The 25,995-nt window shown below is 40.7% G+C and overlaps 1 protein-coding gene across 8 annotated transcripts in view; it reads left to right on the top strand.

Moving 5' to 3' along the window:
• LOC126215247 (neurexin-4) overlaps window positions 1-25,995 on the top strand; it is a 198,731-nt gene that overhangs the window by 147,461 nt on the left and 25,275 nt on the right. For all 8 annotated transcript variants that reach the window (XM_049941921.1, XM_049941918.1, XM_049941919.1 and 5 more), the window contains exons 18-24: window positions 4,537-4,637; window positions 10,010-10,114; window positions 14,875-15,006; window positions 18,843-19,022; window positions 21,335-21,468; window positions 21,745-21,955; window positions 23,392-23,529. In XM_049941921.1, the coding sequence (XP_049797878.1) occupies window positions 4,537-4,637; window positions 10,010-10,114; window positions 14,875-15,006; window positions 18,843-19,022; window positions 21,335-21,468; window positions 21,745-21,955; window positions 23,392-23,529 (1,001 nt within the window). The remainder of the gene's footprint in view (window positions 1-4,536; window positions 4,638-10,009; window positions 10,115-14,874; window positions 15,007-18,842; window positions 19,023-21,334; window positions 21,469-21,744; window positions 21,956-23,391; window positions 23,530-25,995) is intronic.

Below are 25,995 nucleotides of genomic sequence, written 5' to 3'. Positions count from 1 at the left end.
TCTCTTCTTGTCCAAACTGGTTATCGTCCATGTTTCACTTCCATACATGGCTACACTCCATACAAATATTTTTAGAAACGACTTCCTGACACTTAAATCTATACTCGATGTTAACAAATTTCTCTTCTTCAGAAACGATTTCCTTGCCATTGCCAGTCTACATTTTATATCCTCTCTACTTCGACCATCATCAGTTATTTTACTCCCTAAATAGCAAAACTCGTTTACTACTTTAAGTGTCTCATTTCCTAATCTAATCCCCTCAGCATCACCCGATTTAATTTGACTACATTCCATTATCCTCATTTTGCTTTTGTTGATATTCATCTTATATCCTCCTTTCGAGACACTGTCCATTCCGTTCAACTGCTCTTCCAAGTCCTTTGCTGTCTCTGACAGAATTACAATGTCATCAGCGAACCTCAAAGTTTTTACTTCTTCTCCATGAATTTTAATACCTACTCCGAATTTTTCTTTTGTTTCCTTTACTGCTTGCTCAATATACAGATTGAATAACATTGGGGAGAGGCTACAACCCTGTCTCACTCCTTTCCCAACCACTGCTTCCCTTTCATGCCCCTCGACTCTTATAACTGCCATCTGGTTTCTGTACAAATTGTAACTAGCCTTTCGCTCCCTGTATTTTACCCCTGCCACCTTCAGAATTTGAAAGAGAGTATTCCAGTTAACGTTGTCAAAAGCTTTCTCTAAGTCTACAAATGCTAGAAATGTAGGTTTGCCTTTTCTTAGTCTTTCTTCTAAGATAAGTCGTAAGGTTAGTATTGCCTCTCGTGTTCCAACATTTCTACAGAATCCAAACTGATCTTCCCCGAGGTCTGCTTCTACCAGTTTTTCCATTCGTCTGTAAAGAATTCGCGTTAGTATTTTGCAGCTGTGACTTGTTAAACTGATAGTTCGGTAATTTTCACATCTGTCAACACCTGCCTTCTTTGGGATTGGAATTATTATATTCTTCTTGAAGTCTGTGGGTATTTCGCCTGTCTCATACATCTTGCTCACCAGATGGTAGAGTTTTGTCATGACTGGCTCTCCCAAGGCCATCAGTAGTTCTAATGGAATGTTGTCTACTCCCGGGGCCTTGTTTCGACTCAGGTCTTTCAGTGCTCTGTCAAACTCTTCACGCAGTATCTTATCTCCCATTTCATCTTCATCTACATCCTCTTCCATTTCCATAATATTGTCCTCAATTACATCACCCTTGTATAAACCCTCTATATACTCCTTCCACCTTTCTGCCTTCCCTTCTTTGCTTAGAACTGGGTTGCCATCTGAGCTCTTGATATTCATACAAGTGGTTCTCTTCTCTCCAAAGGTCTCTTTAATTTTCCTGTAGGCAGTATCTATCTTACCCCTAGTGAGACAAGCCTCTACATCCTTACATTTGTCCTCTAGCCATCCCTGCTTAGCCATTTTGCACTTTCTGTCGACCTCATTTTTGAGACGTTTGTATTCCCTTTTGCCTGCTTCATTTACTGCATTTTTGTATTTTCTCCTTTCATCAATTAAATTCAATATTTCTTCTGTTACCCAAGTATTTATATTAGCCCTCGTCTTTTTAACTACTTGATCCTCTGCTGCCTTCACTACTTCATCCCTCAGAGCTACCCATTCTTCTTCTACTGTATTTCTTTCCCCCATTCCTGTCAATTGTTCCCTTATGCTCTCCCTGAAACTCTCTACAACCTCTGGTTCTTTCAGTTTATCCAGGTCCCATCTCCTTAAATTCCCACCTTTTTGCAGTTTCTTCAGTTTCAATCTGCAGTTCATAACCAATAGATTGTGGTCAGAATCCACATCTGCCCCTGGAAATGTCTTACAATTTAAAACCTGGTTCCTAAATCTCTGTCTTACCATTATATAATCTATCTGATACCTATTAGTATCTCCAGGATTCTTCCAGGTATACAACCTTCTTTTATGATTCTTGAACCAAGTGTTAGCTATGATTAGGTTGTGCTCTGTGCAAAATTCTACAAGGCGGCTTCCTCTTTCATTTCTTCCCCCCAATCCATATTCACCTACTATGTTTCCTTCTCTCCCTTTTCCTACTGACGAATTCCAGTCACCCATGACTATTAAATTTTCGTCTCCCTTCACTACCTGAATAATTTATTTTATCTCGTCATACATTTCATCAATTTCTTCATCATCTGCAGAGCTAGTTGGCATATAAACTTGTACTACTGTAGTAGGCATGGGCTTTGTGTCTATCTTGGCCACAATAATGCGTTCACTATGCTGTTTGTAGTAGCTAACCCGCACTCCTATTTTTTTATTCATTATTAAACCTACTCCTGCATTACCTCTATTTGATTTTGTATTTATAACCCTGTAATCACCTGACCAAAAGTCTTGTTCCTCCTGCCACCGAACTTCACTAATTCCCACTATATCTAACTTTAACCTATCCATTTCCCTTTTTAAATTTTCTAACCTACCTGCCCGATTAAGGGATCTGACATTCCACGCTCCGATCCGTAGAATGCCAGTTTTCTTTCTCCTGATAACGACGTTCTCTTGAGTAGTCCCCGCCCGGAGATCCGAATGGGGACTAATGTGATAGTGAAGTGGAAATGTGAAGGGACACGTACAGCACAAAAGTGTACAGGCTGACCTCATCTGTAGACTGACAGAGACCGCCGACAGTTGAAGAGGGTTATGATGATGATGATGATGATGATGATGATATGATGATGATGAAACTGTAATATAGTATATGTTGCTTTAATACAAAAGACATTTTTACACCACTTGAATTAACGGATTATCGCAATAATTAGAGAGCTTCGTGATGCATCTGTGAAAGGAAAAAAGAAAAAAAGGAAAGAAAGAGAAAAAAAAGTCTCGCTGAGAAGGATATTTCCTTTTAATCAGACTGTATGGGTGTAATGCCAGTTTTACAAGAAGTACTGCAAATATCGAATGGTCATTAATCTAGCATCGAATTTGTGAGGAAGGTAGTTGAATTGAGTAGGGGAGGTGATTGCAAAAGCACATGTAGTGGTTTGAGGTTGGAAAGAAAGCTAGTGCAATATTCTAAGGGCTCTGAGAATGCTTTCAAAGAATTGTATTAATTTGTGGATTACTAATTGCAGCTGCATGTAGTTGGGAACCTAGCAAATATCCCGTGCAGGGAAGAAGTTGCAAAGAACCTTGGGTTTTGTGAAAATAATTAGCTTACATTAGAAAGTCGCATAAGGCAGATAAACTGGTGTTTGGAAAGAAGAGACAGTTTCACCACAAGCGATTCATTTTTTCAACAAAAATTAAATATTAGAATATCATGAAAAGCACAAATCTTTGCATGATACTAGCAATATAGGCAGAATAATTCTACTGTGAATAAAATTATGCATGACATTATTGTATACAGTAACACAGTGGAATGAAAATGAAATTTATGAAAGAAGGAAATTGTGAATCTTGACAGTTCTAACGAGGTAATAATTTAGAAATGAAATGACATGTGGGAATGTTTAGAGATAGGAATAATATAAATGCACAGTGAATTTAGAGAGAGAGAATTAGCATGGTGATGTACAGAGGAAAAACAGCTTACATATTTGACATTATGAAACTAACTCTGGGTTGGAATACCAACAATATAAGGAAAAGATTGCTATTCACCATAAGGATGACATGTTGAGCTGCAGACAGATATAATGAAAAGACATTTACACATTAGCTTTTGGCCAAAGCCCCCTTCAGAAAAGGAAACACACACACACACACACACACACACACACACACACACACACACACACATTCATTCACATAAGTAAGAACACCTCACACACACAACCGCCATCTCCGGCAGCTCAGAGTGGAATGCCGGAGATGACAGTGAGAGGTGTGCTTGCTTGTGTGAATGAATGAATGTGTGTGTGTGTTTCCTTTTCTGAAGAAGGCTTTGGCTGAAAGCTTATGGCTGTCTGCAACTCAACCTGCCATCATTATGACAATTAGTAGTCTTATCTTATCTTTTCCTTATATGTTTGACATTATGAAAGATAAAAAATTAACATTTCAGTGCCAACAGTACATTCTGCAATGTCCCATGGTAGTCACGACTATTAAGATTACTAAAAGCATATTGCATGGCCACAGCAGTAGACTGTGTGTCGATGTGTAGATCATCGTCATTCTCATTTTGTACAGTTTCCCACCACTGCCTGGATCTGTTTGGAGCACAATCTCTCTATATTGTCAGTTCTTCCCACCACCTGTCTGTTGATTCCCTGGCTGCTTCTAACTTGGTCTATATATCTTCAGTCTTCTTCTCATATGTGTTCCTAGGCATCCTTCCCTTCTCCATTCTATACAGATGCCATATAATTTTAATCCTCTTCCATCAATCTTGTTTTGTAATGGTTTCTCCTGTGTTAACTCGCTAACCCTTCAATTTCTTATCTTTAGAAGACTCTTCAAAACCATGTTGCATCGTTTCATGAACTGTAATCCTTATCTTGAAATATTTCTATACTGTACATTTCTCACATGTTTATTGTCTTTCAGGAAAGAAGCTCGCATAGTGGTCGATGGGGCTCTGAAGGCAGAGGTACGAGAACCCCCTGGACCTGTTCGAGCTTTACACCTGACATCGGATCTCGTCGTCGGTCGGTGTTCTCAGCTTATTGTTGCCTACACTAATTTAAAAGTTCAATATTGTTATTTTTAATCAAACAAAAGCATACTCTACTCTCATGTTTCACAGTATTTGCTATTTCTGCTAGTAAAATACAGTCTACTAAGAGAAGCTAAATATGGAACCACAATTTCAAGAGATTGAGCGGTATAAAATGTAATTACTTTATAAGTAAAGGAGACCACTCATCAAATAGTCGAAGCTTTCAGTCATTGACAAGCACACACAAAAGAATGGAAATTTGCTAGCTTTCAGACATCTCCTCTAAAGAGCTAGAGAGAGAAAACACACACACACACACACACACACACACACACCTGTATAACTACATTGTGCTAGCTGAACACACAGTGCAGAGATAGCAGTTCAGTAGGTGGGCTAGAGTGAGGGGTTGTCTTGGGTGTGATAGGCAGAGGAAGAAAGAGGCAGGAATTATGAGGGAAGTTGGGAGGGATAGTTGGCAGCTTGGAGGATGCCAGTATGTGGGACAAAAATCCAAGAGAGAGAGAATAGAGGTAGCAGGTGTGTGACACAGGGTCAATGGTGCCAATAAGATTGTGCAGGACAGAATGACAACATGGATTAGGATGGGGCAGACATGGATTAGGATAGGGTGACATGACAGGACAAGAGGAGACCATTGGGTAGGTTGTGTGCATACAGATTGGGCTAGTGGAGATTGAGGCCAGGAGGATTATGGCAGAGTAGGATGTGTCGTGACGTTAGCTCCTGTCATCATATTTGAGAAAAGCTGGTATTGGAGGAAATGATCAGATGGCATGGGTTGTGAGGCAGCTGTTGAACTTAACTTGTGTCGAGCTCAGCAACATGTTCCATGACTAGTTGGTCAACTCTTTTCTCGTCCACAGTTTGGCAGTGGCAATTAATTCTGGTGGGCAGCTAGTCAGTGGTCATACCCATGTAAAATCCTTTGTATAAATTGCAGAGTGTTGATACGTGATGTGGCTGCTTTGCTTTCACAGGTGGTCCTGCCTCTGTTTAGATAAGCCTGTGACAGAACTAGTAGTGGATGTGCTGGGTTGGTGAATTTGGCAGGTCTTATGGCAAGGGTTGGGAGTGGAATAGCATAGGGGTGGACCAGGATTTATATACACACATCAGAAAAAGTTTTGCGTCACTCTGGTTCCCAAAACTACTGAAGATAGACGTTAACTGTGGATATTGTATCACAGACACAGTCCCTTTGACTGTTCAGAGATGTCACTAAACCCTTAATCAACCATGCATGAGGAGCGCCTATTAGACAGAGGGGGTCCGACAGCCTATCAGTTCCAGTCATTCCACCAGGAAAGAGGTACAAGGCTCATGTTGTCTATAGGTCAACCATGCCTAGGCGGTCAATACCGCAGTTCGATCACGTTTGCATTGTTGCTTTGTGGCAGGAAGGGCTTTAAACAAGGGAAGTGTCCAGGCGTCTTGGAGTGAACCAAAGCGATGTTGTTCGGGCAAGGAGGATATACAGAGAGACAGGAACTGTCGATGACATGTCTTGCTTAGACCGCCCAATGCTACTACTGCAGTGGATGACCGCTACCTGTGGATTATTGCTCGGAGGAACCCTGACAGACAGCCACGCCAACGTGTTGAATAATGCTTTTCGCGCAGCCAGAGGACGTCGTGTTACGACTCAAACTGTGTGCAACAGGCTGCATGATGTGCAACTTCAGTCCCAATGTCCATGGTGAGGTCCACCATTGCAAACACGAAACCGTGCAGCACGGTACAGATGGGCTCAACAACATGCTGAATGGACTGCTCAGGATTGGCATCACATTCTCTTCACCAGTGAGTGTCACATATGCCTTCAACCAGACAATTGTCGGAGATGTGTTAGAAGGCAACCCGGTCAGGCTGAATGCCTTACACACACTGTCCGCAAGTGCAGCAGGATGGAGGTTCCCTGCTGTTTTGGGGTGGCATTATGTGGGGCCGACGTACGCCGCTGGTGGTCATGGAAGGTGCCGTAACAGCTGTATGATACGTGAATGCCACCCTCTGATGGATAGTGCAACCATATCGGCAGCATATTGCCGAGGCATTCATCTTCATGGACGACAAGTTACGCCCCCATCGTCAATAAAAAGGACGGAAATGATGTTTATGTTGATTTACATTTCTATATTCTGTACGTGTCCCAGAACCGAGGTGATGCAAAAACTTTTTTTGGTGTGTGTATTTTCCAGGGCTGGCCGAATACCACTTTAGAAAAGGTGGAAAGGATCAGGGGCAGGATGTCCCTAATTTCTGGGCAAAACATTAGATAAAGCTCTGGCGAAGAACATGGTTCGGTTGCTCCAGTCCAGGTTGATATCGGGTGATGAGAGGGCCACTCCTTAGCAGCTGGTTCTTGGGGGTTATGGGAGTACTAGGGGTCTGCGAGGGTATGATACAGTAAATTTCTTTGGAGGTGATATTGCTCGTCTATGAAGGCTTATGTGAGACCTTCAGTGTTCACTTATTTGCATTTGTTTTCTAGCTCCTCAAAGGAGTTTCCTGAAAGTTAGCAAGTTTTAATTTGTCTCTGTGCGACTGTCAACAGCTCAAAGCCTGTTCTATTCAGTGAGTGGTGTCCATCACTCCTAAATTATTTATGTTCTATCAAAATGTTCCTTACAGTATCCACAGATATAAAAGTCATATTCAATTATTTTCTTTTGATTTTGGGTGGGAGGCCTATAGTGTATTTGACAGGACCTTACAAGTTTTGAAGCATAATCATGAATGAGAGCTTAATGAGAAGAAATGCACACTGGTGCCTCTTAAAAGCTAGAAACAAATCAATAAGTCATCAATTTTGTGTGTTTTCTTTAACATCATCTCATTGAATAATGTTTGGGGCAACTTGTCTTGTAGGAAGAATACAGTGTTAGGGTAATATCTAGTGCTCATCCCTAATATTGTTGAGACCTCTTTACATTGCAAAGTGTTGCTAACAACTTAGTCCAGTTGAAGATGCGCCCATAATTAAGCACCAGCAAAATCTTGTGTTAACAGTTCATTCAGGGTAGCGTTCTGGAAAACCTGGAATTTATTTACAAAAAAAAAAAAATCGCAGAAATCTCAAGGAATTTGAGGAATTTCTTAAAATCTCAGGGAATCCATGTTTTTAACTCAACATTGAAATTAGAATCACAGATTATGAAATACTTAATATTTCAAAATGTGTTAGTTATACAAATATTATTCCTTATAAATATCAATATTTAAAAACTACAGTTAAACAACAGCTTATGGCTAGTATATGAGAGGATAGAAAGTCATTATTGTGGTGTCACCCCCTCCTCTCCCCTTCATCACTCAATGCTTATTCATCAGGAGCTTCAAATGACACAGTCATCCTCCCCATATATGGAGTTCTCTCGGCGTTTTTTTGCCCCCCCCCCCCCTCCCCCAAACTTTGTGTAGGCGGTTTGCAGCCAGATGTCCTGTGATGTAAAATACTTCATAAGTGACAAAGTGAACTGAAATAAGTTTTCAGTAAGTCTAATAAACACTCCTTTACTATTCACAGCACTCTGCAAGTACTGGGGTAACTTTTCGATTCTGCAACTATAGAAATCTTCTTCTAGAAATGATATTCCTTGAAGGTTGTTAGAGAGCAGAAAAGGTGAAAATCTGAGGGGACAAGCTCAGGTGAATAAGCTGGGTGGGAAATGACTTCCCAACTCAGCTCCTGAACAGCATTTTTTTGTCAGTCAAGCAGACTGCGAATTGCCATTGTTGTGGAGTAGCGTCACTTCGTGCAGTCTTTCTTCCCATTGCTCTTGGATTGCATCTGCAACACGTCCGAGTTGTTGACAGTAAATGTTAGCAGTGATGGTTACGCACCACTAAAGCAATGTGTATTATACCACATCTTTTTTTGTGGGTGCATGCAGGTCTTTGTGTGAGCTCACTCTCTCCCTTCTTTTCCTTATCATTCCAAAACACCATTTGTCACCACCAGTAACAATACGGGATAAGAATGCTCGATGTTGTTTGTGAGCCACTTGATGACGAGGAGCCAGAGATGCACATATGGCCACCTGCGGATTTTTGCGATTTTGGCTTAGAGCGTGCAGTATCCTTACACCCAATTATTTAACATTTCCCATTGCATGCAAATGTCGCAGAATGCTCTACTGATCACAGTTCATCACGTTTGCAGTTCTTGAGTACACTGATGTGGATCATTGTGGATTAATGAGTTATTTGATCTTCATCAAATCCTGAAGGTCTTCCTGAATGTGGAGAGCACCTCATTTCAAAAATATCCTTCTTAAAATGATAAAATTATTTTCTTGCTGTGCTCTGTCCAATGGCACTATTTCCATACCCAGTGCAAATGTTTCTGGTTGCCTCTGTTGCTGTCGCTCCTGTATTCGACCAAACAAAAGAATGTCAGGAATGTTCAGATTTCTTCACTTAACATTCCATTCTCTTGTCTACACAGCTCGATTCATTGTTTCTGAATGACAAAATGATAGTATTTAAAACTCAAGTAATAACAGTAAACTATAAATAAAATGTGACAGTCGAAAAATGAACCCGTATCAACTGGAATACCAATGTGCATCACACACACACTATGAACTTATGCACCGACCTAATAATACTTACAGGCTTGCAGATCATGTATCACACAAGATTTTCAGAACATTTAGATATTGTAAAGGGTATGTAAATAAATGAATTTGGTGTAGGAATCGTCGTTAGCTACCAGACCATCAGTTATTGCAATCTTAAACACTAAGTTTTAGCAGTCGCACAAGACCCATAAGCAAAAGTAAAATCTTGAAGACTGTGAAAGTCTTCTTTAATGCAAAGGAAAAGGAACTTGTGTCTGTAGACAATATTAGATGCTGTGTTCCAATTAAAGGGTGATACCTGCTTTAACAAACTTTTAACTTGAAATCCAGTAGTACTCAGTGACATGCACCCAAGCAAGTCTGAGGCGAATGGTAGGAGACAACTTTACAGTCGCATTTAAAATATATTATGGGATTGCCGTACAAAACAGTTTTGTGTATACTGCTTGCAAAAGAATTGCTTCAATTGTTGCAACAACATAGCAGTCACTTCGTGCATCATTTGCTCGAGTAGTATTTTATGATGATCCACTTGTAACATTACTGAAATGTGCTTAGTTTGCATCTTCATTTCTTTGTTTCGTGACTGTAAATTTTATTTTTTATATTATTTTGCATGCAGCAGTTCATAATTTCAAAAAAATTTGTTTGCCACCTCATTGCTTAAATAATGATCCACACTTTCTATTGGACATCATACATTTGATACAACATAATGTGGAGACTTTTGTAATGCTTATGTGGCGGTTTACAGGAGCATCTGTAGACTACCGAGATGGATTTACGGGCTGCATCCGAGCTTTGCTGCTCAATGGACAGCGAGTAGACTTGCGAAGCTATGCGGAGAAGGGATTGTATGGTATGTAGCACCGCTGTTTTGGTCTTTAAGTGGTAGCAATTACGTTTATAATTATCCGGTGAGAGATTTAAAGGCTGTTGTACCTGTAAACGAACCAGTGAGTTGCTGATTCCACAGAAATCAGATGGCCAGTGTTTGACACTTCTCTATCAAAATTGGTTTAGAATAGTAGCTTTTCTTTCTGTGTATGAGTTTGATATTGAGTTGATGAGTATGGTTCTCGGCGCTACAGTCTGGAACCGCGCTACCGCTACGGTCACAGGTTCGAATCCTGTCTCGGGCATGAATGTGTGTGATGTCCTTAGATTAGTTAGGTTTAAGTAGTTCTAAGTTCTAGGGGACTGATGATCTCAGAAGTACTATAGTGCTCAGAGCCATTTGATGAGTATGGAAGCAGGAAGGTGGACGGTATTAGTGGTAGAAGCCAGGTTGTAGTTGGGAAACATATCTTTAGTTAGGAGATGTGTTTTTGGATCTTCATCTGAATTGGTGATTTCATTTTTATTACAATTTTTAACAACTTACATGTCTGTCTTATAAATAAGTAGGGACCTGACAATGTAGTGTCCGTTTTTAGGGAAATTGCATATAATTTTTTTTGCTTGTAAATTAATGTGCCTGAAGATAAAACCTTATTGCATTGAAACTGACTATTAAAAAAATGCCATTCGACTGGAGCAAACACTTCGATTTCTCTCCGAAATGGTGTGCGATTGTGAAATGGAAACATGAAGGAACAACTAGACCTAAACAGAGACCAGGCAGGCCTCACATACTGATGGACAGGGACCGTTGCACATTGAGGAGGGTGACTGTAAAATATTGATACCAGCAGAACAACTCACTCGTGAGTTCTGAAGTGCAACCAGCAGTCCAGCTAACGCAATGTCTGTTGGTAGTAAGTTAAAAAGAGTGGGGTATAGCCACGTAGCAGCACATCATACGCAATGCATTTCCGTAGTCAGTGCTAAGTGACTCTCAAGTTGCGTAAAGAGCAATACCACTGGGCAGTGAGTAGCTGGATCTGAGAGATGTGGAGTGACAAGTCACACTATAGCTTGTGGCAATCCAGGGGAAGGTTTTGGGTTTAGTGAATACCTGGAGAATGTTGTCTGCCATCTCGTGAAGTGCCAGAGGACGTCATGTTATGGTACGGTTTCTTGTTTCATTGTTAGGGTGTGCATTGAAGAAAATGCTAAATGTGGAAGGACATGCGCCCATTTCACAGCATTGTGTAAGGTAAGGCAATGGTTTGTGGATAGTAGCATTCCTGAAATTGGCTGGCCTGGCAAGAGACCAACTTGAACTCGATGGAAGAGCTTTGGAACAAGTTAAAACGTTGGCTTCGCGCTAGAGATCGGTGTTCAACATCACTACCATCTCTGGTTTCAACTCTTGAGGAAAAATGGACTTCTGTTCTGTGTTTCCAGCAGAGTTCAAGATGCCATAAAGATAAAGGTGAAATATAGCCCATATAAATTTTGACTAAAAGGTTTCTGGGTAGTTTTTATCAGATAATCTACACTATGTGATCAAAAGTATCCAGACACCCCCAAAAGCATATATTTTTCTGTTAGGTACATTGTGCTGCCACCTACTGCCAGGTACTCCATATCGGCGACCTCAGTAGTCATTAGACATCGTGAGAGAGCAGAATGGGGCACTCCGTGGAACTCACGGACTTCAAACTTGGTCAGGTGATTGGGTGTCACTTGTGTGATATGTCTGTACGCGAGATTAAACATAGCTAGGTCCACTGTTTTTGATGTGACAGTTAAGTGGAAGCACGAGGGGACACGTGCAGCACAAAAGCGTACAGGCCAACCTCGTCTGTTGACTGGCAGAGACCGCCAACAATTGAAGAGGGTCATAATGTGTAATAGGCAGACATCTGTCCAGACCGTCACAAAGGAATTCCAAACTGCATCAGGATCCACTGCAAGCACTATGACAGTTAGGCATGAGGTGAGAAAACGCAGATTACATGGTCGAGCAGCTGCTTATAAGCCACACATAACGCCAGTAAGTACCAAACGTCACGTCACTTGGTGTGCGGAGTGTAAACATTCGATGATTGAACAGTGTAAAAACATTGTGTGGAGTTTTGAATCACAGTACACAATGTGGCAATCTGATGGCAGGGTGCTGGTATGGCGAATGCTCGATGAATGTCATCTGCCAGTGTGTGTATTGCCAACAGTAAAATTCGGTGGCGGTGGTGTTATGGTGTGCTCATGTTTTTCACAGAGGGGGCTTGCACCCTTGTTGTTTGGCGTGGCACTATCACAGCACAGGCCTACATTGATGTTTTAAGCACCTTCTTGCTTCCCACTGTTGAAGAGCAATGCGGGGATGGCGATTGTATCTTTCAACACAATCAAGGAGCTGTTCATAATGCACGGCCTGTGGCTGAATGGTTACACTACAATAACATCCCTGCAGTGGACTGGTCTGCACAGAGTCCTGACCTGAATCCTATAGAACTCCTTTCGGATGTTTGGGAACGCCGTCTTCGTGCCAGGCCTCACTGACACATCGATACCTCTCCTCAGTGCAGCACTCCATGAAGAATGGGCTGCCATTTCCCAAGAAACCTTCCAGCACCTGATTGAACATATGCCTCCAAGAGTGGAAGGTGTCATCAAGGCTAAGGGCGGGCCAACACCATATTGAATTCCGGCATTACTGTTGGAGGGCGCCACAAACTTGTAAGTGATTTTCAGCCAAGTGTATGGGTACCTTCGATCACATAGTGTATTAATTTGTTGACCAGGTATATAAAGCTTTTGCAGCACAATGAGAAAGTAACAAACTATATGAGTCACAGGCTAGGACCGAGGGTTCGGCTTTGATGATGAAGGAAATCTCGAGTGTTGTAGCAAACCGGAGAGTGGGGCCGCTGTGGTGTAGAGGTGGTGGGTTGTGGACCCAGCGGTTCTGGTGGGGGGGGGGGGGTGTAGGAAAACTTACCTGTAAGATACAACATATTTTATTCATCTTAAATTACAATGCCGGAGTGCGGTGATGCCCGAGGATTTGCCCTTAGTAGGCACGTGGTCCACTAGTGATGCTGACGACGTCAGAAGGCCACAGCGTTGGGTGGCCAGTCGATGTCTGTGTCCTGCTTTGCTGACACTGTTCATGTCAGTCAGCAGCATGTGCTTGAGTGAGCACTGCCAGTGACATGTATGTCTGCTGAAATCTTGTAGTCTTCTGGGTTAGAAGCTCACCCTGGTTCGGAGGTACGGCAGCAGTATTGCCGTGGGTGTGAACTGCTGCCCTCTGAGGCAGAAATTCAGTGGTGCCTGGGGGGCGGCTCCCTGTTGTGTCAGTCTGTGGGCCGGACTTAGAATTGTGAACTGGTCTGTTGGCGCTGGCTGCCCAGACCTGCATCAGCTGCTTACTGGCCCGAGCTCGTTGGAGATAGATGTGGGCCTGATGTCGTGGAGGGTGCTGCCAGCGTGCACGTATGTGGCTAGAAGCAGAGTGTGTTTATAGCAATTAGTTGCAACCTTGTTGTGCCGTTACACTGCTTCCGGGCACGTACTGGTCAACATCTCAGTGTCCCAACGGTGAGGAAATAAACCGCAGGCCAATCGGGCATTACACAGCCTTTGTGTGATGTCACTACAATTGTGCACCTTAACCCGGTTGTCTTGTGGTGTGCAAAGGGGCTCGGGTGCGGAACTGCATATCAACACCTCTGTGCCTGCCCACTTGCCTCTCATGTGGCTGCAACAGATATACTGTAATTCAGTAACACAGAAAACTTAGTGACTGCAGTACAACTTGATTTAAGAATTATAATAGCCATAAACCCTCATAATTTTGACATCGTACAAACTATGCATTTACTATTATTGATATTTCACTGCACTGTGATTGTGTACATGTGAATGCAGAATACGACTATGCGAGTGTGCGCAAGGGTGAAATGCTGATACTTTGCTGTTTTGACCTATGATCCTGAAATCTGATCATCTGTAATTTGTTTTTTCTTAGTAGAGTGAGGATTCTTTTGGATTGTAAAGGACTGTACTTTACACTTTTGTAATCCAGTAGCTTTTAATTTTGAAGATGGTACTTTTGGTATCAGAGTCCCTTGTTATTTTTGGTCTGTTCTTACTGGTCATTATAATGTTTGAAACTTCCTGGCAGATTAAAACTGTGTGCTGGACCGAGACTCAAACTCGGGTTCGAGTCTCGGTCTGGCACAACAGTTTTAATCTGCCAGGAAGTTTCATATCAGCGCACATTCCACTGCAGAATGAAAATCTCATTCTGGAAACGTCCCCCAGGCTGTGGCTAAGCCATGTCTTCGCATATCCATTCTTCCAGGGGTGCTGATCCTGCAAGGTTAGCAGAAGAGCTTCTGTCAAGTTTGGAAAGTAGAAGACGAGGTACTGGCAGAATTGAACCTGTGAGGACGGGTCGTGAGCCGTGCTTGGGTAGCTCAGCTGGTAGAGCACGTGCCCGTGAAAGGCAAAGGTCCCGAGTTCGAGTCTCGGTCTGGCACACAGTTTTAATCTGCCAGGAAGTTTCATATCAGTGCACACTCCGCTGCCGAGTGAAAATCTCATTCTGATTATAATGTTTAGTTGTGAGATAGGACTTACTCCATAGTTGGAAAAAGATTCCACTTTGAAACCCCTTCGCCTGTCTAACTCCCCCTGAGTTTCTTTTGTTGCTTTCACGCTTATGTGCATGTGTGCTCTGTGATATTACAAGTCTGTGTTTTACTAAGTGTTCTGCATTGACAGGTGTAAGCCCAGGATGTATTGGCAAGTGCGATAGCAGTCCGTGCTTGAACAATGGGACGTGCCACGAAGGCTACGATAGCTATTGGTGTGACTGCAGGTGGACTGCCTTTAAAGGGCCCATCTGTGCTGATGGTAAGGAAGGCTGCTGCTGCTGGTGCTACTGTTGCAGTTGTCTTCTTCAGCCCCATATTTCAACTATACTCTGGTCTGCAGTGTACTACTTACTACAGTGATGTTAAATGTAAAATTAATTTTAGCAGAACTCTTCCATAAAAAAAATTCAAAAAGCAATGTACAGCATTCTTATATATTTCATCCCAAAAAATATTACAGTTGTGTTTAAATTTATGCACACGTATGAAAACAAATATTGATTTGTATTAATAATACAAAAATACAAAAGTAGCTCAAATATAAATGGTATTTTATTTTTTAAAAATTAATTCAAATATAATTTATTTTTCTGCATAGTTTTCTGCTTTAGAAATAAGTTTTTCCAAGAAGAAGGAAAATTTTTTATCGCTGCATCATAGAATGAAGCTTGTTGAGTAGGGGGCCAGTTGTGCACAAATTCTTGTATGCCCTTGTCATCTTCAAATCATTGCCTTTCCTCAAGTGTGTTTAAGTGACCAAAATAAACTAAAATTGCAGAGCAATAGTTCCAAGCTATGATCAAATTGCTTCCAAGGAATTTCTTGATGTTTTCAGACTATTAGAGAGGCAGTATGGGGCAGGATATTGTCTAGGAGGAAGATAGCTTCTTGAATTGGTTGGTCTTTTGCGGTGATACGCAGGCATCACCTCGTGCAGCTGGTCACAGCAACATGCAACACTGATTGTGCATTGCTTGTGCAAAATGTTAATGAGTCAAGTGCCTTGTCGAGCAAAGAAAATGGTTGAAAGAACCTTGCCAGCTGACAGTTTTGTCTTGGGTGTTAGTTGGGCTGCGTGCCCTTTCCTTCGCCATTCCGTACCGGCTTGTTTCCAGTCGGTAGTGTAGTGGTGGACTCTTGTTTCATCACAGGTGATGGTTCCACTCAAAAATGCATCACCTTTTTCAACCCTTGCTGGAAGCCTCTGAAAGACCTCCAAACGTCTCAACTTCTGATCTGCAGGCGATGGACTCTCTGGTACACACTTTACGGAACTTTAGGCCTTTTGTGACGATAGCTTGACAGCTCCCATAACTTATTCCAACCCAGTCTGCATTTTCAGACATACTTACCCATCAGTCGTCTTTAAGAATGTCTCGAACTGTGTGTGAATATTTTCGACCGTAATGCTGGTCTGAGGATGGTGAGTGTGTTCCTGATTTTCCACTTGTTCTCATCCTTCCTTCCATTCTTTTTGCCAGAAGGCCACAAAAGTCTTTGACAATGTTTGGTCCCTGAACAGTCAATCCCCAAAAAATTTTTGTCACTTGAATGTTGTTTATGAGCAAGAAATTTTATAATTATGCATTGTGCAGTGCTGACACATGTTGTGCTGACATTGTGAACACTGCTGATGAAATGGTTGCAAGTGTAGAATAACCAGCTCTGTCCACTCCTAATGGCCCATTCCAAGCATCTAGACCTGCAGGCCTAGTCCTGCAAACAAAGTGCTCACAAACAAAAACTTATATATATTTGAGCTGCTGAGAATTCTTCCGGGTTGTATGGCCGTGGTCCGTGGAACTCTTCAATCCCTGACGTTTCGTAAAAGGCTACGTTGGACATCTTCGGAGGTGCTCCTGGCTGTGCTGAGTCTTGCCTGCAGTCCGAAGAATTCTCAGCAGCTGAAACATCTGGTATTGAGAGCCTTCATTGTATGATTATTTATATTTGATTTAATCTCATAGTTATTTGTCTGCCAACAAATAGGTAACCGCATAAGACTTTAAAATTGCTCTGGCCACCAACATATGACATGCAAATGCACTTTTGGCTTACAGCTAGAACATTTTTTGGATCAACCTTCTAAATTTTTTTTCTACGTAATTTTACTCAGCTGAAAGTGAGCATCGAGCTCTTCCTTATTGGCCAATGACCGATTTATTAATCAAATCGGTTAGCAGTGCTTTTCCAATTTTTGCAAATAATTGGAGATTATTACATTGACACCTCAACACAAACGCCGATTTTTGTGGAAGCCTGTTGTATGCTTCATAATTTTCTGAGATAATGTGACAGTAAAGAAATACATGACTCGGACAGTATTCATGCAGGAAACTATCTTTTGGATATTTCTGCAATGAGTGAATGTGCTTGGCAAATGACTCAAGATAATCATAAATATTTTCTGAGTACTCTACTTCCCCAGCAGGACCTGTTCATTGGCAATATGAGCACATATTAACACTTTTCTCAGTAATGTTTTTTATAACTTACTTTCTGAAATATTAAATGTAAAACAACTGTACTTCAGCATTGTGTGTGCTTATGCAATAAAATGATTTGTCCAACAGTTCAATGTATAAATTTAATTCATGTACATTGTTGCTGTATTTAGTAAAAATATATGCTTTTTTCATGAAATGTTAGTTCAGTCAGTCTTCGTTTCAGTTTCAGATTTCCATTCATAATCTCTCTTCTTATTTGTGCAGTCACTACAAAAATCCAATTTTTTGTCGTTCAGTGTGGGTTGACGTTCTATCAAAGAAATAAATTTCTCGATATTAATATTTTCCATTTTGAGAAACAGTTGTTTTGTGCAGTAATCTGCCACTCGAAAACAATGAATGCGCGTTGCAGCGTGCGACACTATCTCTGCCAGTGCAGAGCAGTTGATAATTTTATGCTCTCCTACAGATTTTTTTGTTGACTGATCTTTCAATCAAGCACACACCCACGTCTGCACGGTATCTCTGTCATAGTGAAAATTGTTCGTGCATGCCCAGCCTTATACTTGGGTAAATACGGTAAATGTAGGTTTGCATGGTATGTGTCTTGTTTTATTTGATATTTTGTCTAAGAACTTGTAACTTAATACTTCTTTCATAACGGAGCCAAAAAGTAGATTCAGTATCGGCTAGCAAAAGATTTTTTTCCTTCAAAATTACGTTGAGACAGAATGGATGACTGTGACACCATTATGAGTTGAAATCAAAGTACTGCCAGTGGACACATTAAAGGTAGAAAAATGCTGTAACTAGTTGTCCAGATTGCAGGTCATCATCTGGACGGAAAGAGGGCTAGGTTTGGGAACATCGTAAAGAAGGGCAGCTGTGTCCAGCCAGTCTGTCCCATAATATTATAGCTTGTAATGCGACAGTGTGACAAGGGACTGAAACAATGTATTTTGCTACCTTTTCAGAATGCACCACCACCACCGTGTATACCTATTTATTACAGATTTCTGTAAAATGTACAAGGGTCACTCCAAAAGAAATGCACAACATTTTTTGAAAACTTCAGCTTTTGGTCTGTATCTTTAGTATTTACAGAGGACGTAGAAACATTCTTCCTGCATGTATTCGAATTTAATTCAACCTGTTTCCACAAATCACACTGTTGTAGCACTGCATGAAGATGGCTGCTGCACTTGGTGTTGGTCTGAAGCAATGTGTTGTTAAAAAGTTCCTGTGTTGTTAGAACAAGATAATAACAGTGATGTAAGGCAGTGAAAAAATGATGTGTGTCAACGTACTTTAAAAATGTCGAAGGTATAGAAGATAAATTGGATGTTCTAAAAAGCATTATGCATTTCTTTTGGAGCGACCCCCATATAAAACATTATGTAGAAATATTTGAATTTGATTTTTTACTGTGGATGATCTACCTGCCAGCAGAGGAATTATGTTTCTTTATCCATTATCTAGCAGTAGAGAGAAGGCAAAGCTCTTCTGGTGTAATACGGCTGGTTATAACTGTGTAGTATTAACTGAAAGTTGTCCCAGCATTTCAGTTTGATGTATAATTTTCGTTTTAAGGCAGTCAGCTTCCTCTGTTGATAAGGATCTGTTGCAGAGTATGTGGTTGTTCTTTCAGAAATTGGTGTGGTCATGAAATCTAGCTCCATCGTTAAGTATGACTTCATGGGTAGCTGGAGGTCAACCATTTCAGAAAAGATTCGTGTCGGATTCACGACCACCAACCCAAAGGGGTTCCTACTGGGTTTCTTCTCCAACATCACTGGTGAATACCTCACAATCATGGTTTCCAACAGTGGTAAGTGAGATATATTTATATTGATTATCGTTGAGTGTTTGCCTGTCAATACCTAGCAGAAACTGTAAGTTTAATTTGTACAGTCATATTTCTGTGTTTTGTTCATGTTAAATCTTTGAATGTGTAATATGTTGATAATTATTATGGTGAGGCTATCAGTTAATAATAATTATGCTGGCTGACAAAAGTGAAACACCCAGAAGACATGGTCAGTTGTAAATGTAACTTCATACACTTACACACCATTGTCGGGCTTGTGAATGATTAGATACTACGTAAATTGAAGTGGGAGGGAAGGGAAGGAACTGACAATATAAGCTGCATTGGGACATTGAGAGGAATCGGCAGCAACGAGTGAAATTGTGTGACAGACAGGGACTCGAACCGGGATCTCCTGCTTACTAGGTAGTTGTGTTAACTGCTGTGCCACCTGAACACAACATTTATTGCAAATGTGCGGACTACCTCTGCAGTCTCCCCGTCCGAGTCCTCCGTGCTCGCTAATTTTAGAGTCCTGCCAAAGGTCAAATGTAAATGTACATCCACACTGAATGTTGTGGATTGACTCCCCATCAAGGTGAATCAATTATATGAATGAATGTGTAATGTCTGTTGTTTCGGCCATGTCCGAAAGAACAGATGATTAAAATCTCTGTAACTAGTAGAATGGCAATCGGAGTGCATTAGTGTTGTTCGTGTTTAATATTGTGACTTTGTCTGGTAGGGCGTGTAAGGAACACAAACAGTATCAGATGTTGTGTGCTCACAGTCCAGGACATAAAGATATTGAGTATTCGTGTGAGACAGCATTATCAGCATGTGACCCTTTGGAAAGAACCTCATTGTGGGTCTTCAATTGGCCAGCTGATCAAATTGTGCAATATTGAAATTTGTGAGATGTTTGGATGTGACGGTTTGTCGTCGGACTGCATCAGAACGTAGGGGCAGGCATACTCATTAACGAGGGTACACTCGACAGAGTCTGACCGCCACAGTGGAAGATTGACATATTGTGCATTGGGCGCATCATAAGCTCTTCACGACTGCACTTGCCATCTGAGAACAGGTAATGGACTACCTACGACACACCATTGATCGAAGAATAGCAGCACCAGACGTAGGGAATTACCGTCCCGTGCGTAGGCTGCTGGTAACACCACAACACAAACTGCTGTGTTTGGAGTGTTGCCATGACTGGAAAGCACAGACTGCTGACGAATATGCCACATTGTGTTCAGCAACAAATTGCACTTCTTCATTACTCCGGACCGCCACTGTCGGCGATTATGGTAGCAACGTGGGGAGAGGTCCCATTCTTCCAATGTTTTGGAGAGGCACAGGAATATTGCTGCTGGTGTCATGAGGAGCCATGTATATGACTTTAAGTCACAGCTGGTAGCAATTGAAGGAACTGTGACTGCTCAGCGGTACGTCACAGACTTCCCGTAACTTCGTGTTACCTCTCCAGAGTGTATACGATCCAGGACAACCAGGAGATCCAGGAAAAACCCGGAAATTTTTTCATTGTTTAAGTTTCAAGTTAAATTTTTGTAATTTTGACCGGTAAGAACTGATACTCTAACAAAGGATATTACCGTATCCTGCTACTGCATAATAATACTGCAGCATTAAAACATGAACGAGAGAAAAAATGAAAATAAAACTTAAATTGCAAAGGAAATGCACCATATAAAATAGCAGTGCACGTACAAGTGTCTGTCAGCAGCAAAATGTGAAGACTATGCAATGCTTCATAACGACAAATTGCCTCCAATGAGCGTGACATCACAACAGTTTACATTAAGATTCATTTAAGCAGTTACAAGTGGGCTCATGCACATGCACAGTTGAGTCGCATATGACTAATACCTTCTCCTGCTTCTGGCTACTGAAGTGAGGCTGTTGGCTGTGTAAGCAGCAGTAGCAGCAACCAGCCACATGAGGTACTTGGAAAAATTTCACTGGCATGCCCAAGCTGCCAGGTTCACTCGTGTATCTGAACCGGGTGGCAATTTTTTTTTTCTTCTTTGGGGGGGGGGGGGGGGGGGGCTGAGAACTGCAGGCCACATGAATACTTGGTCGTGAGCCCCAGTTTGACAACCACTGGTCTAGAAAATTCACTGTAATTGGATTTTTAATAATCTCTAAAGATATTGTGTACACACACACACACACACACACACACACAAATAGGGCAACAAGTTTGTATGTTCTTGCTGAATATGGCTGCTCAGGTTTTTTGTTTTTTGGTTTTGCTGATGTTCCCGTTGATGTTCTGAAACTTATTATATTGGTAAATTTTCATTTTACAGGTCACTTGCGTGTCGTATTTGATTTTGGCTTTGAGAGACAAGAGATCATTTTCTTGGAGAAGCATTTTGGACTCGGTCAGTATCACGACGTTCACTTATCAAGAAAAAATTCAGGTGCGACAATGATCCTACAGGTATGGAACTCTTCACATCAGTTTTTACGTTATGTTGCATGAATAATAGTGGTAATCTTGCAGTGCACAAAATTCACCAAGATGCCTTGCAAATTCTTGCAGATTATAAAATTCTTAATGATTTAAAATAAGGTAAAATGACATTATGATATGAATTTCATGATAAATGCAGTGGCTTTGTAGTTTTAAACTTTTTTCTGCCCAAATTTAAATAGAACCTACAGTAGCTTATTCTTATCACTTACAGTTTAACAGTGTATTTCTTTTGTAATCTAGGTTGACAATGACGAGCCACGAGAATATAATTTCAACATTAAAGCCTCAGCAGATGCGCAGTTCAATAACATCCAGTACTTGTACATAGGGCGAAATGAGTCCATGACTGAGGGCTTTGTTGGCTGCATATCACGTGTGGAGTTTGACGACATTTACCCTCTCAAACTGCTTTTCCAGGAGAATGCCCCACCCAATGTCAGGTCTCTTGGAAGTGAGTATTATTATTATTCCTCCAGGAATAAACTAGAAACTTCTGCTGTGAAACATATTTATTGTAACAATTTTATTTACTGCTAACTGTTCAGTAGTTAGCAGCAAGCACTCTGTGAATGAACTTTAACTATTTTTTTTTTACTTGTGTCCGAGTGTAATGTACAGAGCAGACAGCTAGCACCATTTCACATAAGTAGCATATCTGATGATTAGAAGAAATATCAGTAAGTAAATATGGAGGACGTAGAAGCTTATAACAGAACAGAACGTAACATGAAATCGTGGTAAGAGGCAATAAATACAGCAGCTCAGGCTGTTCTGCGTTCCCACCTGCGGGCCAATTTGAGATGCAATGACGAAACTGCTCATGTGCAGACAGTCAAGAAAGTTATGGAAAACTCATTAAATCCTCCTCTCTTTTTTTTAAAAATACCCTCAGCAAAATGCTGACACATTTAACACAATGTCTTCATTCAACCAATTCACTAACAGGATACAAAACAATTTCCTTACATATGACAGTGCTTAGTAGAGAACTCCACATGTATACTAATACTTAGTGGTGTACTAAACGTCATTCTCCAACATGTAAATAAAGAGGGTCGCGATTCTGTGAAATATTTGTCTGTGTAATCTCTCTTTTTGGTAGGATTTAAGCAGTTTTCTGTGTAGAGAATAGAAATTTTGTTTTTGGGAAATTTGGTAACACTAACCGCAAGGAAATTTAACCTTGGATGAATAGAATAATGAAGATTGAGTTTCTTTGTAACTAGCTTGTATATTTATCTTGAATGAGGCACTCCTGATTGCAGTGATCTTGTAGTTGATGTAATGGTGGTGTTAAAACAAAGCTTAACATGTTACCTACACATTGTTAACTTTGAAGCTTTCAAAAATATTTATTCTGGTAATATGCTGAGTTAGTATTGGAGTGGTGCTTGTGATTTTTCCAACTACTACATTTTAAATGACTACTTTTCTATTGCAAGTGCTGGTCACTCTATGATGTTGTGATTTCTGATTTTTGCACTCATCTGTATTTTTTATATGCAGTATAATGTGATATTTGCAAGACTTACATATTTGTGGTATATTTATATTGTGGTATATTTAAATTTGTGTATACAGAGGTGGTAGTTGTGTGCTGTAGTGTGAATATGTGAAACTTTGAAAGACATATTAGAAATAAAATTGTACTTCTTCCCATAGGTTGTAGAGCATTGTAAAATGACACCCAATAACAGCACTTTTATAACATTCACTTTAGAAATATTTGATTGCTACCCAGGTGTTTGAAGTGTATCTTGGCTAAAGTTGTCTGTCACTTCTGAGCTTGGGGCAAACGATTCTTGAAAGCATTAAACACAACAGTATGTTGTGAACAAAACCTGTACACAAACTGACCATAGTTTACTTCTTTTGTATTACCAACAGGTCCACTGAATGAGGACTTCTGTGGTGTTGAACCTGTGACTCATCCACCTGACATTATAGAAACTCGTCCACCACCTATGGTCGACAGTGACGTATTAGATAGGATTTATCGCCATACGGATTCTGCCATACTTGGAGGTGAGTGTCTGGGTTTCAGTGCTACAGAGCTTTTATGTTGACTGCAATAATTACATGTGAGGGTCTGAAATAGGCACAACACCATTTTTGTAATGTGAGTGGGATGTGTGCTAATACAATAGAGCATCTGGGGAAATGTAATAACAACTGTTGTCAACTATGCTAGTTCCTTAGATACAGGTTGTGTTTATAATTTTATTTCAGAATAGGATTGTGATGCTATGGCATGAATATCACATAATACTTCCCATGGCATGCTGTAATAATATTGTCAAAAACCGTTCTGGCTTTGTAGACAAATTGTAGTGTTCTGTTACTCAGTATAACTGTCATCTCAGTATTGATTGCAAAAAGTAGAATTCATATACTGACAAAATAAGTGAAAACCATTTCACATTATTAGAATTTTCAAGTTTTGCTTAAATAAAATGATGCAAACCCCCCCCCCCCCCCCAAGATACAACTAGTTGTTACCACACTGACAAAAGTTAGAATTCATTTTCCAGTCGCATTATTGGCGATAGTGGCAGACAGCCGCAAGTGTGTAAAAACGAAGAAAAAAAAAGAGAAAAAACTAGAATTTTGCCTGCTAGATGGGAGAGGAGAGGTGCAGGGAAACGAGCCCCACCTCCCATTAGCAGGGCGGCAGCCTACAGCAGGACTGACAATTTGTTACATGGATCGTCAATCTCTTCTGGTGTTGTAAGGGTGGTAATCGAAATACATGATAGACCAGGATTAGTCACTTGACTTTTTTAAAAATAAGAAAAGAAAACAATGAGCAACGCATGATAAAAGACATTTGGGGACGGCTATGCGCAATTGCTTGTTGAGATTAGCAGTGTATTGTTAACGACGTAGTTTAGGCCCGACCTGTCATGGTATTCGATGAAACCACAGTTCAAAACATTTGCCGTGTTAAAAGTTTCTGCATTTTTTGAGCTTTGGCTAACAAACAAACGTACGCATTTCTTTGTTGCAAAATGCTAGGTGCCATGGCTGAGAACTACAACGTTGCATTATATGGCGTGTATCTTAAATAGACCATTCAACCGTCCACAGTTGGCATGGCGCCAGATGACTGTGCTTGGCATGGCGCCAGATGACTGTGCATTGATACCTTGTTGCGTTTTTACACTTTATTTTTCTGCAAACAGGTTCTTATGCACATTATCTTCCCAAATTGGGTTTCGTCAAATGATGTACAATACCAGTAACTGAAAATTGGTTACTTTTTCGATATTTATATCCAGACAAAAGAACTATTACATACTAGCTCAGATAAAATAGTTCATATGCATAGAATTCGCTGTGAAATAGTGTCTATTAAATAAGTTTGCATTTTGAGTCTGAATCTGCATCTATTTCATGTTTATCACAAAATGTGTTTTTTCTGGTCCCTAGCCACGAGTTTAAATTCAAGTCTACAAGATGCTTCGTCTGTCACAGTTCAGTCATTGGTCACTTATTGTTGTCAACAGACCATCTTGCATTTCTGACATACGTTACAGTGGGCGCTTCCGACACTGCCTCCGCATTGCACATTAACGGCATTTGTGAACTGATCCATTGTGTTTGTGTGTCACCTATAACAGAGTGGTAGCTGGTGGCCACTGTGGCAACATTGTAGCAGCAAGTGACAGACATCAGCGACCAAATAATTTTAATTGAGTATAGTTTCAGATTTTTTGCTGATGTACTTTACTTGCTGTGAGTGAAAGAAGCAGCATTTACTTTTTCATTCCTACTTATTTGGCACCTCTGAAACCATTCACATTTCCTGAGGTGATGGTTACATTGGCAACTAAAAACACAGCTGAATTTAATTGCACATTCCACTCTATATCGTGTCATATATATTTATAATTCATTGTGCACTGTTTAACTTGCTACCACTAATGTTGTTAGACAAATGCAGTTGGTCAACATCTTGTAAACATCTCTCACTGCCAACCGCTATACTGTATTTTGCAGCCAGCCGTTGTGGCCGAGCGGTTCTAGGTGCTTCTGTCTGGAACCGTGTGACCGCTACGGTCACAGGTTCGAATCCTGCCTCGGGCATGGATGTGTGTGATGTCCTTAGGTTAGTTAAGTTTAAGTAGTTCTAAGTTCTAGGGGACTGATGACCTCAGATGTTAAGTCCCATAGTGCTCAGAGCTATTTGAACCAATTTTTCTTAAAATATAAATCCCCCCCCCCCCCCAAATATGGTATGGCAAGTTTATGACTTGTAGCAGTAAATATAATACTTGTATATACTCCGTTCATCATAGGAATAAACCTGATATAAACAGACACAAACGTGATGATTGGTTTGCGGCCGTAGCTCTCGTATTGGCGGTGTTCTGTTCTTGGAAGTAGGTCCAACTTTTATGTATTGATTCCTTATTACTATGTCATTGTAAACGGAACTTTAAGACATTCTATTGTATAAACAGCGATCAAAGTTTTTCTTAATCATACTTT

This window comes from Schistocerca nitens, chromosome 12, assembly GCF_023898315.1.
Source record: "Schistocerca nitens isolate TAMUIC-IGC-003100 chromosome 12, iqSchNite1.1, whole genome shotgun sequence".
NCBI classification, from domain to species: domain Eukaryota; kingdom Metazoa; phylum Arthropoda; class Insecta; order Orthoptera; family Acrididae; genus Schistocerca; species Schistocerca nitens.
This window is presented reverse-complemented; position numbering and strand designations above follow the sequence as displayed.